Below are 16,854 nucleotides of genomic sequence, written 5' to 3' on the forward strand. Positions count from 1 at the left end.
ACATTTGCAGAAACAGTTCTGGATTGTCGTGTCCTTCACGCGGTCCCATGCCAAGGCAACAAAATGCAATGCATCGAGCAAGCTGATCTCTAGCTTTTGGTCCTTGCGCTCGATTTTTGCAAGCAGGTGTCGAACCAACAGCCCCTTGAAATGATGTTTGATGTTCCAAATTATGCCAGTGTCCAGTGGCTGCAGGTGGCTCATTGTGTTCGGTGGCAGAAACACAAGCTTGACGTTCTGAAGCTGTATCGGTTTGCAGTGCCGGATTTAGGGGAGGGCAGACGGGGCACTTGCCCCGGGGCCCCCACCAGTAAAGGTCTTGTCCAAGAGAAATCTGTTTTGCATGCCTGAAACGCATCCATGAAACGGAAACTTGGTAAAAATCTGTCCTCTGTCCACGCATATCGACCCCGAATAACACATTGGATAGACATGAATAGAAGATTTATTTGACTTGTCTACGAAATGTTCAAAATATGATAAAACCTGACTGCTGAAAAATCTCGGACTAGTGTGCCACACGGCCACCGTCCTTTAGAAACAAAACGATGTCATTTATGGACATATAATACACAAATACATAGAATACATAGAATAATACATAGAATGCACGAGGGAGCCCCCACAGCACAGTGCCCCGGGGTCCCCACCACTGTAAATCCTGCACTCTCTGTCTGGGATGTGCGGAACACTGATCAATGAACAGAATGATCTTCCTGTTCTTGCATGCCATTTTATGGTCGAGGTAAAATAAAAATTCTTCAGAGAACGGCGTCGTCATCCAAGCCTTTCGGCTCACCATATAGATGCACGGCAAATTCCCTGCGTGCTTAAAGCACCTGGGCTTCTTCACCTTTCTGATGACGGTGAGCTTGATCTTTTCTGATCCATCGGCGTTACAACAGAAGAGAACGGTTATTCTATTCTTAATTTTTTCAACGCCCGGGCACTTCTGGCCCTTAAAACACAGGCTTCTTCCCGGTTGGATGTTAAAGAAGATGCGAACTTCATCAGCGTTGAATACATCTTGTGGTTCATACCCAGCAATTAGGGAAGGCAGCGAGTTTGCCATCCAGTCACTCACAACAGACTCGTCCACTTTCTTGCCTTCCCCGCAAACACTCTTGTACACGAGGTCGTGCCGAACTTTGAACCGGTGAAGCCATCCACCAGATGCTCCAAAGTTCTCAACTCCAAGAGAGAGCACAACATTGTCTGCTTTCTCCCTGAGAACTTTTCCGTCGACGTTGACACCTGCTGCAATGACCTCTTTGAACCACGTTAGCAAAATCTCTTCGAGCTTTACGTACTGCGCAGTCTTTGCTTGCTTGACTTTGACGTCGAATCGCTGAACGTTCTTCAATATTTGGTCACGTTGGCCAACGATTGTGCTCAGGGTCGATGGAGGGAGTCCCAATTCCTCGGCGAGGTCAGTACGTTTCCTTTTTGGTTCTTCGTCCACTTTGCGTAGAACATCAAGCTTGTCCTTCAACGACAAGGCCTTCCGTTTGCGGGACATCTTCGGCTGTCAAACCGAAACGAATAACGCACGTAGCAACTACACCGACTACACTAAGCTCCTCGCTCGTCGCTTCCGGCGTCTCACCACTCTTGCCGCTCTCACCACATGGTGTCTTCTCAGGAACCAATGAGAGAGGGCACAGCTGAAAGGCGGAGCCCTGGGGCTCGCGCTCAGTGGACACGTCACCAAGACCACCTCAACAAAGGCATTAACCGGATTAACCTAGAAGCGTGACGTGCGAGGTCATGGAGGAAGATTAACTTTGTCTCTTGTGCGATCGTTCCGTTATTTCGCCTTTGTCAGGCGTCATGGCGTAGCTATTTCCACGTGTCCGCTGTTCGTATCATCCGTAACGGTGACTTGTACGTTCGTATTACTCAAATATTATCACATTACAGACAACGTGTTCCGGTCGGGACTTCCAAAAAATTCGTATCATCCGGGAATTCGTATCATGCGAGATCGTATCATCGAGACCCTACTGTTATATTAGTTACTTTTTTATAAAAATTACCATGAGGGTGATACAATACACAAGTTCACAAAATCCCAGAGCACTTAGCGTCGCTTTGAACTGTGGGAGTTTACTAATACGAAAGAAACAGATGATCTCCAAACTGTTCCGATTTCTCCCCTACCGGTCCCTTGTCTATGACGGGTCAAGGTCAGCGAAAGAGAAATGTGAAAGATTGTTCTTCGTTCTGCCGCTCAGCAAGCACCCAGGTTGCAATGCGTGCACAAAGAGCACTGGGATTTTCTGAACTCGTCTATTGTTAAAAACATGCATTTATTTACATTTACTTAAGGCTACGGTCTCACGGTAGCCATCTTGAATTTACTTACGGACTTGCTACGGCGGGGCGCCACCGTCACGGTTTCCGTGGATGACCCCGAAAGGGGGAATCGCGCGGGGGACAGCTGTCCCCCGCGCGATTCTCCCGACTGCACCCTTTGACCTTGAGTTTCTTCTGTATGCCATTGTACCCGGTGTTTATACGTGTGTAGAAGGGAGCATTGTCTCGTAAAAGCCTTCTGAAACTGTCGTGCAAGACGGCGAGTTGATTTTTGGTGCTTTTGTGGTTTGAGTAGCACGGGGGTAGCTGCCGCGCGCGTAGCGTGTGACGAAGACTGTGCAAAATATAATATATTTGAGATATAAAAAAATATATATCTCAAACGCAAAATGGTCAAACAACCGTCATAAAAAATGGGCGCAAATACTAAATAATTGCAGTCAGCTGTGAAGAGTCTGTTCACGTGCCGATCGGTAGCAGTTTTATCTCAATACAGCATACAGAAACAGGATTTCTTGAAATTAATTATGAAATTACCACTTCTGTTGAAACTAGAAGTTCAACTCACAGTACGCACACAAAATGATAAGAATCAAAGGAATGGCATAACCGAAGTAAAATAGGGAAGTCGACAATTATACGCTATGTAACCTGTCCGTATTCCGCATAGTAGCGGCGTAGTAGGTGAAGATAACTTTTTTTTTTTCTATTTGGCTGCGATTCGTGTTATCGCTTTGTGAGATGACGAGAGGTGTGATGTGTAAAGAGGGAAATAAAATGCGGGGGGAAAGCAACAAAATTGACAGGCAAAAATATATTTCAATATATCTAGCGGTATCACATCTCGGGAGCCCCATGACTGTACAGGCCGCATTGTTGCAAGACACAAGGAAGTAAATTCACCAAAACTGACCCACAGTGACTACCTAGGCAAAGAAATGCTACGTGTGAATAGTCATTTTAAAATGGAATTGAATACGAATAAATTAAGCTACTCGTTGAATAACCGTAATTGGATACATATACAACAACCTATTCTGTCTAGTATCCTGGTTTCAGGGCTGGTATCGACGATTTTCGTGCTCATTGCTCCTGATTATAGCAACATGTAGTCAAAATGGGTACGTGTTCGCCACAACGCGAATACATAATTAGTAATTAGGAAGAGTGATATATCACACTATCGTTTAGAAATGAGTAGCGCCGCTTGTAATTGCGCTACTTTTTAGAGGAGTAGCGGGTAGCAGTAGTCCGCCACCTAAATTTGGTACTAGGCGCAGTTATTGCTTTATGTGATGGTAAGAGGTGTGTCCTTTCTAAGAGTCAAGTCGCTGATTTCGCTACTTTAGTTCAGTCTTTTCCGCCGCGTTAGTTTGCAGTGAAGTGATTGAAGTGATCGTCCCTCTTGCGAGCGAACAGAGGATCCCTCATGTAAACTTCAGAGTTCAGTTCAAGAAATTGGTTTCCATAAACTGATTTCAAATAAAACAGCATCGCGTGGCGAAAGTTCCTCACAGCAAAATGCCTGCAACACCATGCCGTCCCCTTGTCTACAAAATGAATTTTGTCCTGGTTCTTGGAGCACCCGATTCTTGAATTTGAACTTGTTCTTGGCGAGGAACGGCGCAATCGTGAATGACATGGGGACGGCTCTTTCTCTTTCTTTTCTCTGGAAGGATGGGGAGGGGTAGAAGGGAGCATGGTACCTTGCAATTGCAAACAAGGAAACGGAGAGAAAGCAAACTGAACCCAACGGAGAAGTGTGTTTGAAAGACAAAAGAAGCGAAGAAGCTGACCCACAGCTACCTGTCGTGATGATGTGCCCTGGCTCCATACTCCAAGGGCGAGATTTTGCACGCACCCCTGAACGCAGTGTCTGCCGCACTTCTCATGTCGCTTCTCGAATTGGAAGCTGGCGAAATTTGCCTCGAACGGTATCTTTATTTTCGAAAGTAGCATGAGGTAGGCATGTTTCAGATGGAATTATGCCTCTGTGAAAGCTGCAACGTTTACCTCAGTGGAGCGGACAACGTCACGACCGAGTTGTACGTAACACGTGAAGATCGATTACTCGTTTAGTGAATTTTACTTCAATCAGTCTTCTGCGAGCAAGTAATTTTTCTAGGCAAAATGAATATAATTTTGAGTGACCAGTTACACGACGAAGTGATTACTCCGTTTTGCATAGTCTAAAGTTCCGCCAAGAGCCTCTCTCCCGCCATTCCAGTGCGAATATATTTGCTTTGAGTGTATTTCTCGATGCTGTTTGATCATCCTTGCTCCGGCGTGACCTGGTTATATCGTACACAACGACGTCGCGACGGGCACTGTTCTGATCACGTGGGCGGTAACGACGAAAGTAACGCGTTCCATCTTTATCTGGTAACGTACCACATTTCGAGTCCAGTTATTCGTAAAGGTAGAAAATTTCTCACACAGTACAGGAATAATTTCAACAGAAAAGTAAGGGGGCCTAAAATAGGACTGAGAAAATACCTATCAAACCTGCACCCCGCGGGGGACGTAATTGTCAGGGTAGAACAACAACAACACACACCAAAAATAATAATAGTAAACGCTCTTCTTTGCTATCTCAATTTAGCTCGAACAGTAATCCGGAAGCACGAACAGAAACACGAAATATGCAGGAAAGATGGCAGCAACGAAATATGTTGCTTTTGCGAGAGAGTGATTTTCTAGGTAGTCTGATTACAATCCTGGGTGATCGAATACACGACGAAATGGTGCGCATAACGTGACAAAGGCCGAACTTCGACCAAGAGCATCTGCTCCACCATTCCAGTGTGAATGCTCAGTGGTGTTTGCTTGCAGTGTGTGGGTAACTGGCTGATCTAAGCCAAACTGGCTCCATGCGGTTGGCCCGGTGCTCTCAATTCCTGACTTCAACACATATGAATAAAGAAATCACATGAGGACAACGTGCCCACACGTGCCAATGTGCAGCCCTGCAGTACTACAAAAGGATGATTGGCGACCAGCATAATGGAGAATAATGCAACTCCTCAGCACGAAATTCAGCCAAACGGACACAAAATAATCGTACGATCAACAAAAATACACGCGGCAGGAACCTGCGTATACGGAATCACGCACGGGGCCAACGTTTCGTAAGTCAGGGAGGTCAGAGAACCGCTACGTGATCACGTGATCAGCACATAGGAACACGTGCCATCTCTCGGCAACTTCTTGCAACGCGAAGCTGCCGCTGGTTTCAAACGCGTACGGCAGATGGCGCTAGTCACCACATTTTCTGCGTTTCTGTGTACGATTTTGAACCACGCTAGTTTATTTATTATTCTTTCATTTGTGATAAAACTTTGAACATCACTCCTGCTGATAATTACCCGCCCGCTGATCATATTTTCAGCCGAGAATAAGTACAGAATAGCCTTTTATGGCAAGTGTAAAAGTAGCGTTTTTTTTCTTAAATTTGATAGGCAATAATCAATTAATGACGCTTTACGCGAGTAAAAACGTTCTTGACTTTCCTTTGCATACTGTGCAACGTCACTTTGAAAAAAGATTGACAGCGCTATCTCTTTTCGTGTTCGCATCATCCTTGATTGAAAAACACAAAAAATGGAAGATATGGTCGTCCTTCTCGCTTTATAACGCCACAGCTGATCGTCACATAAAAAAACGAGTTCTTGGCTTAGCTTGCCCAAAGAACAAGCTTTCCAACGGTACCAACATATTTCACGTAAGTTGCCGAGAAGCCGTGTAACCTTTGAGTGAAAATGACACTTTTCGGGTGATGAGTGGGACCGTAGCCTTAAGTGCAATAAAGGTTTTATTGCACAACGGCGATGAACCCTGAGACAAGGAAGAAAAAACAAGAACACGACACATTCTACTGCTTTTACACGACAGATTATTCCTTTCATTTAGACAGATTTTATTGTTTTGACACGACACGGTTTTATCCTCGTTTAATGATGTACCAGCTCGCCTGCACCCTTTGCACTTCTACCGTTTTGTTCCACTTCAAGGGGCATCAAAATGCAAAAACAAGTTGACTTCAAATTATGTTAAATACTATGTTTAAAGCCTCCAACTTTCCGCGATTCCGCGAATCTGCGAAATTTCGCGGAAATGACGATCTTCTGCAGAATCGCCTTTTTTCCCCGGAAAATACGCGGAATGCTGTAATTCACTGTGCAATTAATAATATATGCTCCCGTAGTCAATAATGCCTATTAGATCTAAAAAAGCACTTCGCTAAAAAAGACTCGTGCTAAAAAAAAGAAAAGGACTTGCTTCAAGCTCGAGCGATGCCTGCAAATGGCGCCGACAGCAGACCCACGACCAGCGCGAGTCACATGGCACGGTTCTCCTCTCCCCGCGTGTTGTACAGAAATGAGAAAGGGTCAGCGCGCACGTGCATTGCGTGCATTCGGGGAACGCTGGAGCCACTGGAGAACGAACGCCTTCCAATTCGTACTATGTCATGTCGCATCTTAGCAAGAAAACTGCGCGTGATCGCGCTCGAGAATACAGAAACGCCGGATTCTATGAGGACGGAGGCATCCTTTTTTGCAAGGTGTGTGCCAAGTCTGTCGACCATCGGCGTAAATCAACGATCGATGACCACGTAATGAGCAACAGACACCGCATGAACGCCGACAAGTTGAAGCAGGAAGAAACGCAGCGAGGCAATAACGTTGCTGCTGCTGGTTCTGGACTGCAGCAGCGTGATGTAAGATTGCAGACGCTGGACTCTGTGATCACAGCCCGGGAAGCAAGAATAGACGTTGTTACGGAATTTCTGGAAGCACTCATTGCCGCTAATATTCCGCTGGAAAAGGTTGGACACCCCAAAATAAGGAATTTCTTGGAGACGCGGGTTATCAACGGCGGGTCGATACCGGGGCCGAACGCACTTCGCCGTCGAGTTCCAGAACTGTTCGAGAAACACGAAGCTTGGCTTAAAGGCATGCTGCGTGGGTTGACAGTATCGGTGGTGGTCGACGAGACCACGGGCGACAGATCCAAATCTGTCGTGAACGTTCTTTTTGTGAAGCAGCCAGAGTGTGTAAACGACCGACTGAAACCAATACTTGTTGAGGTAAAGTACGTCGATGAAGTGAACGCTGCAGCTATCGGGCGTATCGTCATAAAGACGTTAACGACTTACGGCGTTGAGTACGATCACGTCACGGCACTTGTGAGTGACAACGCGGCCTACATGACGAAGGCATTCAGGGAACACATCGGACCCCTTTGTGAAAACTCCGTGCACGTCACTTGCGTTGCACATACTGTGAATCTTGTCGGCAGCACAATGCAGGAGTACTTTGAGCTCGTAGATAAGTTGGTCGCCTGCATGAAAAAAGCGTTCCGACTGTCAAGCGGTAAGAGATCTTTATTTAAAGAGCATCTCGAACAGTGTGGCGTGCAAGACGCAAAAACCCCTCCGGCACCCGTTAAGACTCGGTGGAATTCGTGGATCAACGCTGTACTTGTGCATTCCAGTCACTTCGAGCATTACCCTTCCCTCCTAAAAAGGGTGCAAGAGCGCTACAGAGACGCCGCAGAAGTGGGCTCCCTACTGAAACTGCTAGATAGAAATTTTGTAGAACTCAAATATACTATGCGCTGCATTGCAGTTTTCGGTCGTAAGATTGCTGCTCTACTGGAAGCTCCAGAGGGACAGCGAGTGGCATGCCACAAGGCCTACGACGCACTGTTCACCCTGTGGGGATATCTCAAAGCTGCAGCCCAAGAGGACTTTGAACGTCTGCTCTTACGTGAGGATGTTTCGAAACGCGAAGCGTCTGAAATTTCCCGAAAGTTGAAAACTGGCATGGGCAAAGCTGCCGAGAAGGCAGAAGCATACTTGGAAAAGTCAAAGCCCTGGAAATTTTTCAAGAGCATCAGATGTCTGGATCCTCTGCAGATCAAGTTCCTCAGTCAGAACAGAGAGGAGTACAGCAACATCCCAGGGCTTGCAGATCATTCATCATCTCTGAGTGCAGAATGGCAGTTATACCTGAAGACAGCTAGTGATCTCAAGGCCAGTGACAGGCCACTTTCAACATTCTTGTCAAAGGAGGGGGACTGCACCACAGACTTTGATGTCTTAGGCTTCTGGGTTGGCATGAAGGCACTAACACCTATCTTGTCATGCATTGCCCTGCGGTACCTTTCTGTACCCATAAATTCTGTGGATGCAGAAAGATCATTTAGTCAATACAGTGACATTGTGTCAAAAAAGAGGCATGGGCTAACCGAGGAATGCACAAAGCACTTACTAGTACTCAGGCACAACAGTTCTCTTTGTTGCTAAGTTATTGATGTGTTGTGTGAACCAAAGGATGTGCCTTTTGTAATGTATAGGGATGCAACACAACTTGTATATAATTTACAACACTTAACAGAAAATAAAAGTGTGTTCATTTCTTTGACTAGCTTGATCTGAGTGCATATGCTTCCAGACATACATTTTTTTCACACTTGCAGAATGGCGCAGAATTTGCAATTTTTACTCGCGGACGCCCGCGGATTTGACATTGCAGCGCCGTGGAAAAATTAATTTTCCACCACAGAAAGTTGGAGCCCTTAACTATGTTAATTTCGACCTTGTTACCATAATTCAAAACTTTGATTCCGTTACGTATCTACAATCAAAATTATACTAGACTCTTTCTTGCTTCGGCGCTAAGCAGTATACGTCGTTTCAGCTCGTTCAACGGTGTTTTCGTCCATGCTGTGCGTGCATGTGTGCGCCACACCCTGGAGCAGACCCGGTGAAAAACAGTGCGCGTTGCAAAGCGCACTGGAGTCGCTCTCCAAAGAACGTGAAGATAAATGTTGTCAGTGGAACGTTCGCGAGAACCGTTGTGGGCTACAATTCAGTGAATCAGCATAGACAGATACAACAGTGTGCATAACATTTGTTACCACCAAAGATGGCTCTGTTTTCATTGCGTTTTTCTTCTACACGGTAGCGCGGTGTGAACTAATTTTAATTGCATTATACTAATTGAAACTCATTAGCGTAACACCTGTTGGCATGTGTGGCCTTATCGTGTCGCACGACCATCCTTGTGATGGTTGCTTAGAACGACTGGAAGGTGGACAATCAACATCTCGGCTGGCTGGGTTCATGGTTGGAATTCACTGAGGTTGTCCAAGTTACCCAGCAGAGGTGTTCTGTTGGCTTTCTTACCTGTCTCGAAGAAGCCGCTCAAAATCTGCTACCTGAGCTCATGCAACTCCACTGAAGGACTTCCTAAGGTACTGAGCTACGAGCAGGGTTATGAAAATCGAGCAAACTGAAACCTGAACTGAAAACAAAAAGAATGCGTCGTTTTTGGGTGAACCGGAACTAAATGAAAACCGAAACAAAATTACATGATCCGGAAGGAAACTGAACATATATTTTAGATTTGTTTTTTTTTGTTCAAAAGGAAAAGGAAAATCCTCAGATCACTTTGCATGTTCTTTGGCCCATTTCAACAGCTATGTTTTGATTTCTTTTTTCTTTTGTGGTGGAAGAAGCGGCATTCTTGAGGCCAAACGGTCTTTCAGACTTAATTCCGACGACATTTTCTTCCTACCAAACTGTTACGTAGGCCAGTAAGATGCACCGCGAGAAGTAATTCACGCCACAGAGTAAATAATTGTCGTAGAAATTGAATTTAAAGTACGCCGCAAAAGGCGACCATGCGCAACAGTGGTGGAAAGCAGTTCCAGCCTATGATCTGCCCGCGACCTGCACTGATGCTACTGAGTCCACGCTCGCTGATTGGTTCAGAGAAATGTTGTGTGCTACTCGGCTGTTCGGGGTTCAGAAAAAGCCTTTCTCCTGGCTCAGCCATGATTCGGCTGCTCCTTCTATCCCCAGTTCTCCTGGAGAACTGGCAAAACTGGTATACGGACACAAAGGGACAGGGCGCTGAGCCCCAATGTCTAGAGAACCAGAATGCGTGGACCCTGTCGCGTCATCGGTGACGTGGCACGATACTTCTCCTCGTGATTAGACCCGGAGTGGGGGGTTAATGGTGAACGCGCAGAGCCATGTTTACGCGTGTTTCTTTTTTTTTTCTGGGAAACAAATTGGACACATCAAAACCTTTCGTGCTATGCGGTACATTGACACACACACACACTTTCATCAGACGTCTTAATCTGGAAATTTTTAGATGGCCCTCTGCACTCATTGAAGTAGTGACCTTCAGTGATGGCCAGTAGTTAATTACATGTAGTTAAACTACTAGTTAAACTACCTGATTGTAGTTAAAAAGTAATTAACTACTTGCAGGAATGTAGTGGCAACTACTAGTTAAACTACTATTTCGAGTAGTTAACTACAGTAATTAGATTACTGCAGGCGATTTTGCTGCAAGCTTTACGGCACGATTGTGCTTCCGACTTCTACCTTGAAGTACTTGTTTGATGAGGACGGAGGTGCCAGCTTCTGGGACCCCAGGGTGTCCCAGCAATTGTGACGTGTGTGCATGCGTACTAAATCTTCGCTTTTATCACTGCTTGTGATTCATATTTAGGTGACCAAGAACACTACAGAATGGGATTAGTGATGATGGACAACGTTAAGTAGTTATAGATGTAGCTAAAATACATCGCGGTAGTTAAAGAAGTAGTTTTAACTACCTCCCCTGAAAAGTAGTTGAACTACTAGTTAAACTACTCCATTGTGAAGTAGTTATAGTTATAGTCAAACTACTTTAGGAGTAGTTAGTGGCCATCACTGGCGACTCAACGTCTCTACCCAACACGCTCGGTGCACTCTGTCCCTCGTACTCTGGTGCTTCTACTAAACGGTCTTTCAGAGACACGAACCATGTACGAGATCGATACGCGCCTTGGTGAAGTTTCCAGGGCATCTCAATGGTTTTTCGGCGTCCCCTTCCTCCATACATCAAAGAGCCAGAGCAGTACTTGCGAGCTCCGACATGGAAGCTGGAGCGTGAGATAGAGCTAGGAGCCATGCAGAATTTTTTGGCGGAAGCGGAGGCTGAATGAAATGGTCGGCGGCGCCGCGCCACCCTCGCAGTTGTGGCGGCGACGGCTGGCACGTGGAGTGGCAGCATTTGGTGGCGCCTGGATGAGCCCAATGAACAATATACACCACGTGGGAAAGGGCGAGTTGAAACATTTTTTGTGGTAACCATCCTACTTCGGAACGTACTTGGGGGGTGTAGGCATTTCGGTGCGCTAGCTGCACTGTAGATCCCTCCGTAAACTGTGGAACAAAAATGATGCAAATACTTGACGCCAATATGGCCAAAAACTATCTTAATACGCAACAGGAGGCAATGTTTTAATGTGCCCCAACCTTGGGGCACATAGCAGTAGGCCATGGGTATGTTCAACCAATTTTGGTATTGCATTAGGCAGGAATCGGAGACTTGCCATGCAGTCGTGCCAAACATAAAATTAGGGGTGTGCGAATCCGAATATTTGAAGTCGAATCGAATATCGAATCGAATGGAGGAAAAAATTCTGAATACCGAATCGAATATCGAATATTCGTGCAAAATTTACAATATGTGACTTTTGCACTAAAAGTTTCCATTTTGTAGCCCATGGCTTTAGTGTAATTTTTCTGACATTAACTGTCACAAGATAGACATACAATTCTTCTGTTTAAAGCCCCTACTCTTTAATTTTACATGAGAGTGCTTCCTGCTTTTCAGGTGAGCCTACACTTACTGGAGTACTGGAGCAGTTACCTTCATTTCAAAATTTGATGTCAGGCAGTAACATGTTATACAGATGACGCTGTAATTGTTTCAGACGAGCACAGGCCATTTGTGAAACAAATGAATTGGCATCCTGCCTCAGCTTTGCCACGAACACCCTTTAGTTTCTTTGCACTTGCCCTAGGAAGTTGCACTACTGAAATTTTAGATGTAAAGGACATCTTTAAGACACCCTTCTTGATCATGGGCTGTAGTCATTATTCGAGAGTCCTAACTTTTTAAAGGCGACCTTACAGACATCAAATCAAAGCCCCCGTCGGTACCGCTAAACTGCATATGTGAGGGGCGCCACCCCTTCCACAGACGATGCCTACAAAACTAACTTTGGATAACTTTATCTTAAACCAAACACTGTCCCGCCTGTGTTGGTCCTGCAGCAAGGGCAATTTCGTAAAGGAGGCTTCACCTTATGCACGGAAGCATCAGGTGAAGCCCACTTTTGGGTTGTGTCGTTCATATTCGTGGAATAGTCGAATATTCGAAAAATCGAATATTGGATATTCGATTCGCGAATCGAATAGTTCGTGCGTTTGATATTCGATTCGAATTCGAAAACTCGAATATTCGCACACCCCTACATAAAATATTTGTCATCACAATCTTAATGTCCCAACCCTTGCAAACATGGCACTGAACCCACTCCTGCTTCGCTTCATACTTCTAATGTCACACCAGGCAGTAATAGGCCTGTTCGGCTCGGCCAGAGGGTGCTTCTGTTTACCACTGTCGGCGCCACTTGTGGTGATGGCGCAAAGTTTTCATAACTAGCGCATTCTAATCACGCACGTGGTATGCGCTAGCTGTGCCACTGTGATCAAGTTCTGTCACGTTAAAGCCAATTTATTTTCCCCCTATCGTACCTTTGAGGAATGGAAACAGACTTTGTTTGGATAGGCTCGTGGATTGGATAGGCATCTGGATTGGATAGGCATCTGGATTGGATTCTTGGATAGGCTCGTGATCCGAGTAAGACGTCTCGCAGAAGCGGTAGATTTGTTAGCTATGAGTGAACCCTGACTGAAGGCAGGGTGAATCCATTTAAAAGTGATAAAACCCCATTGCTGGGTAAAAAAGGACAAAAGACAAACAGGTGTAACGATGACTGCACTACCCAGCAATGGGGTTTTATCACTTTTAAATAGATTACCAACCTGCCCAGACGTATATATATATTAAGTACAGTTGAATATCTCCGGTTCTGGATCACTCAATTTCACCGGGAGAGTGTGAGATTGAGTGCAGTAGCGATTAATGAAATGAACAACATTTGTCAGCCTCTCGTTATGAGCGCCACAACCCCCATTTTATTTTTTATTTTACCGGACGGAATCAACAACTTGCTCAAGAATTGATCGCGACTGCATTGCGGCTTATACGTGTGAAACTACAGTACTCCTGAGCAATTGCAAATATATAAATATCGAAGCTGTTGGGGATAGCAACCTGGTTTTGACAGTTAATGAGAACTGTCCATATCTAAACTTCATGAGAGATATGTTTCAAGCATAATTTTTCTCCCATCATCCAAGGAACTAACGACTCCCGGTGAATCCTGCATATACAATCGCCGACCGTTAATTCGGACCCTAATAATTCAGACTTTCCAATAGTTCAGACAAAATCTTGGACTCAATCAATAGCCCCCATAGAACCAATGCATTTCAGCTTCCAACAAATCGGACCGTTTTCGGGGCCACGGCTCGATAATTCAGACGGATTTTGGCCGACTTTCCCTACTTTTTGTGAAAATCCACGCTCCTAAATTCAAAATCGGAATCTCGAGCTTCTGACTCCCGCTCGCCGCCGGGCTGCCCCTCCAGTAGCTCCCTCGGAGCGCCACCTGCGGGAAGAAGCGGGGAGGAGAAGCGCGCGCCCGCGCGAAGTTCGCGTTCATGTGATCGACCTTGCTGTTTAGACGCGCACTTCGGATGCGACAATCGAAACTGTGGAAATGTCGTCGTCTCCGTCAACTGACAGTGCGATCAGTGGCATTTTGGATATCAGCGATGTGGACGGCACGCCGGCGGAGACTCGGGTGAACGTGGAAACAGCTGCCACAGCAAGCACGAGCTCCGAACCGTCAACGTCCTCGCTGAGGTGGACGCTGAGGTGGACCAGTGCACAGAATTTTGCGCTGAATTCACCGATGATGAGATCGTCGCCGAAGTTCTGAACCTGCCTGCGGATGGATTGGACGACGACGAGGATGACGACGAGGATGACGACGAACCTCCGTCTACTGTGCAGATCCTCGCGGCCATCGATACGCTTGGACGAGTTTATTTTGACAGTGTGACATTATCAGAAATGCAGCGTGACGTTCTGTCTCGTGCGCACGCTGCTAGGCAGACGCATATCGACACTTTCTTCCGTCCCGTGTAAATTTTTTGTAATAAATGCCAGTGTGAGAGTGGATTTTTATGATTAACTACTAATTCGGACTGCTCGATAATTTGGACAAATCCCGTGACCATTAGAAGTCCGAATTAACAGTCGATGACTGTACACAATCTTTTTTGAACACCTGGAAGTATTCTAATGCACTCGCGACATTGCACTCTTTCCTAAGATTCCATTGTATGTTCCATGTATATGTGGCTGTTTATGCAAACGTAGGTTTAACGAAATCCTCCGTTTTATTTATTATTATAATTTTTATTATATTATTTCCGTTGCACATAAAATTCCATATAAACAACAATGCATATCTGCACTCGGTTTAATGAAATGCTTTCATTCGACATGTCCTGTTTAATGAAGGCCATAGGCAACTGACACCTTTATTGCATCCCATATGCCGTTCCCATGTGCGGGCGTGAGGGGAGCAATCCTGCTCACCAGGGGAGGGAGAGAGAAGTACCGTATTTTCACGCGTATTAGCCGCGGCTTATGCGCGATTTATTTTTTTCGCGGACGCTCTGCGGCTTATCCGTGGGTGCGGCTTATCTGGTGACTATTTTTCCCTGGTACTTTCGCCATACCGCGGGTTAAACGAAAGGGCTGACAGTGCCTCATGTTTTTCGGAACAGGACCGCCCTGCCAGTGCACGAACAATACCGAACAGGGGCGGGTCCACTCCACATTCAAGTGGACTAACCCGTCAATCCACGAAAAACACGCAACAAGGGCACAATCCGATCTTAGTAGAACACTAGAACTGACCTCCTTATATACATCATGCCGACACCGGAATGTGGACAGGGTTTATGGCCTTCCCCACGGTCTCCTTTGTCGGCAGACCCACAGGTAGGGTTCAATACACCTGTCATCGGGATAGAACGTGGTCAGCTAAGCGCCAGTTCTCATTTGACGAGAGCAGCAGCATTCGTGGACACGGGCACGGCAGTTAGAGGTGAGGCATGGCTCCAACGCTAAGGCATAGCCACGACAGCGGCTTCAAACTAACAGTCGTCGACTTCGCGGACAAGTACGGGAACAGGGCAGCTGGCAGGGAGTAATGGCGCTGACGAGCGTTGAGCGTCTCTGTTGATTTTGTATGTGCATCACTGGTTTAGCGCACAAAGCAGTCGTGTCGTATTAGCCGCGGCTTATCTGCGAGTGCGGCTTATCTGCAAAAACATTTTCAAAATGTATCTAAAAACGAGTCCTGCGGCTTATCTGCGGTGCGGCTAATACGCGTGAAAATACGGTAATGTCCCGGAAACGTTAACGTTGTTATCGGTTATTCGCGTTGTCACATGAAATGATGTAATTGATGGATCGGGCATGCATAACCATTGCTGTGAGAACTATGCAATCGCTCCTTAATTACCGTATTTGCACGATTCTAACGCACACTTTTTTTTCGGGGAAATTGGTGCTCAAAACCGCGTGCGCGCTACAATCGGAGGCGTGTGATCAGAAAAACATGGAACTCGGTATGAGGCGGCCGATCGCATTGGCATTGCGAGTCACGTGGCCACGCACGTGACACGCTCCATGCCTTTATAACAGACGCCCCGTTCGGTCTGTAGGGTCTGGAGCTGTTTCGCACATGGTATTATTGGATCACGACCTTTTATGACCTACACGATGCAACAAAGACGCCATTATGAAGCCACGTTCAAGCGGAAGGTAATCTTGTCAGCTGAGCAAGATGGAAACAGGGCGGCGGCGCGTGTTTTCGGCGTCCCGGAAACATGTGTGCGCGAGTGGCGAAAGCAGAAAGAAAACATCTTCTCCTGTAAAGCATCGAGGAATGGATTCAACGGACCACAGTCTGGACGTTTTCCCGCCCTGGAGGATTCACTGGCAGAATATGTCAAGGAATTGAGGCTGCGCCAGCTGCCAGTTTCAACAGACACCATCAAGGCAAAGGCACTGCAACTTGCAAGGATACACAAGATCCCTTCATCAGAATTCAGGGCCAGCAGGAGCTGGATCACGAAATTTATGAAGAGGAAGGGATTTTCCTTGAGGAGGAGGACAAGCATCTGTCGGAAGCTTCCGGAAGCCTACAAAGAGAAACTGATCGCGTTCCAGCAATTCGTGGTTAGGCTTCGGAAGGCGAACGACTACATGTTAGGGCAAATCGGAAACGCCGATCAAACTCCCATATTTTTCGATGTGCCATCGAATTACAACGTAGATTCGACGGGTTGCAAGCAGGTGCGGATACTTTCTTCCGGCAACGAGAAGAACAGAGTGACGGCGATGCTCTGCTGTACGGCGGACGGGCAGAAGTTGAAGCCGTTCATGATCTTCAAAAGAAAAACTATACCAACCGACGTGACTTTCCCTAGGGACGTAGAAGTCCGTGTGCACCCGAAAGGGTGGATGGATAATGACTTGA

General features: G+C 46.2%; 2 protein-coding genes across 2 annotated transcripts in view; one reads left to right on the plus strand and one right to left on the minus strand.

Moving 5' to 3' along the window:
- LOC135378412 (zinc finger protein 883-like) overlaps nucleotides 1-16,854 on the minus strand; it is a 33,844-nt gene that overhangs the window by 8,092 nt on the left and 8,898 nt on the right. The window lies entirely within an intron of this gene.
- LOC135378539 (uncharacterized) lies at nucleotides 7,271-8,623 on the plus strand. Its single transcript, XM_064611595.1, has one exon. The coding sequence runs from the start codon at nucleotides 7,271-7,273 to the stop codon at nucleotides 8,621-8,623; it is 1,353 nt and encodes a 450-aa protein (XP_064467665.1).

Source organism: Ornithodoros turicata, chromosome 1 (genome assembly GCF_037126465.1).
Source record: "Ornithodoros turicata isolate Travis chromosome 1, ASM3712646v1, whole genome shotgun sequence".
Classification (NCBI taxonomy): Eukaryota; Metazoa; Arthropoda; class Arachnida; order Ixodida; family Argasidae; genus Ornithodoros; species Ornithodoros turicata.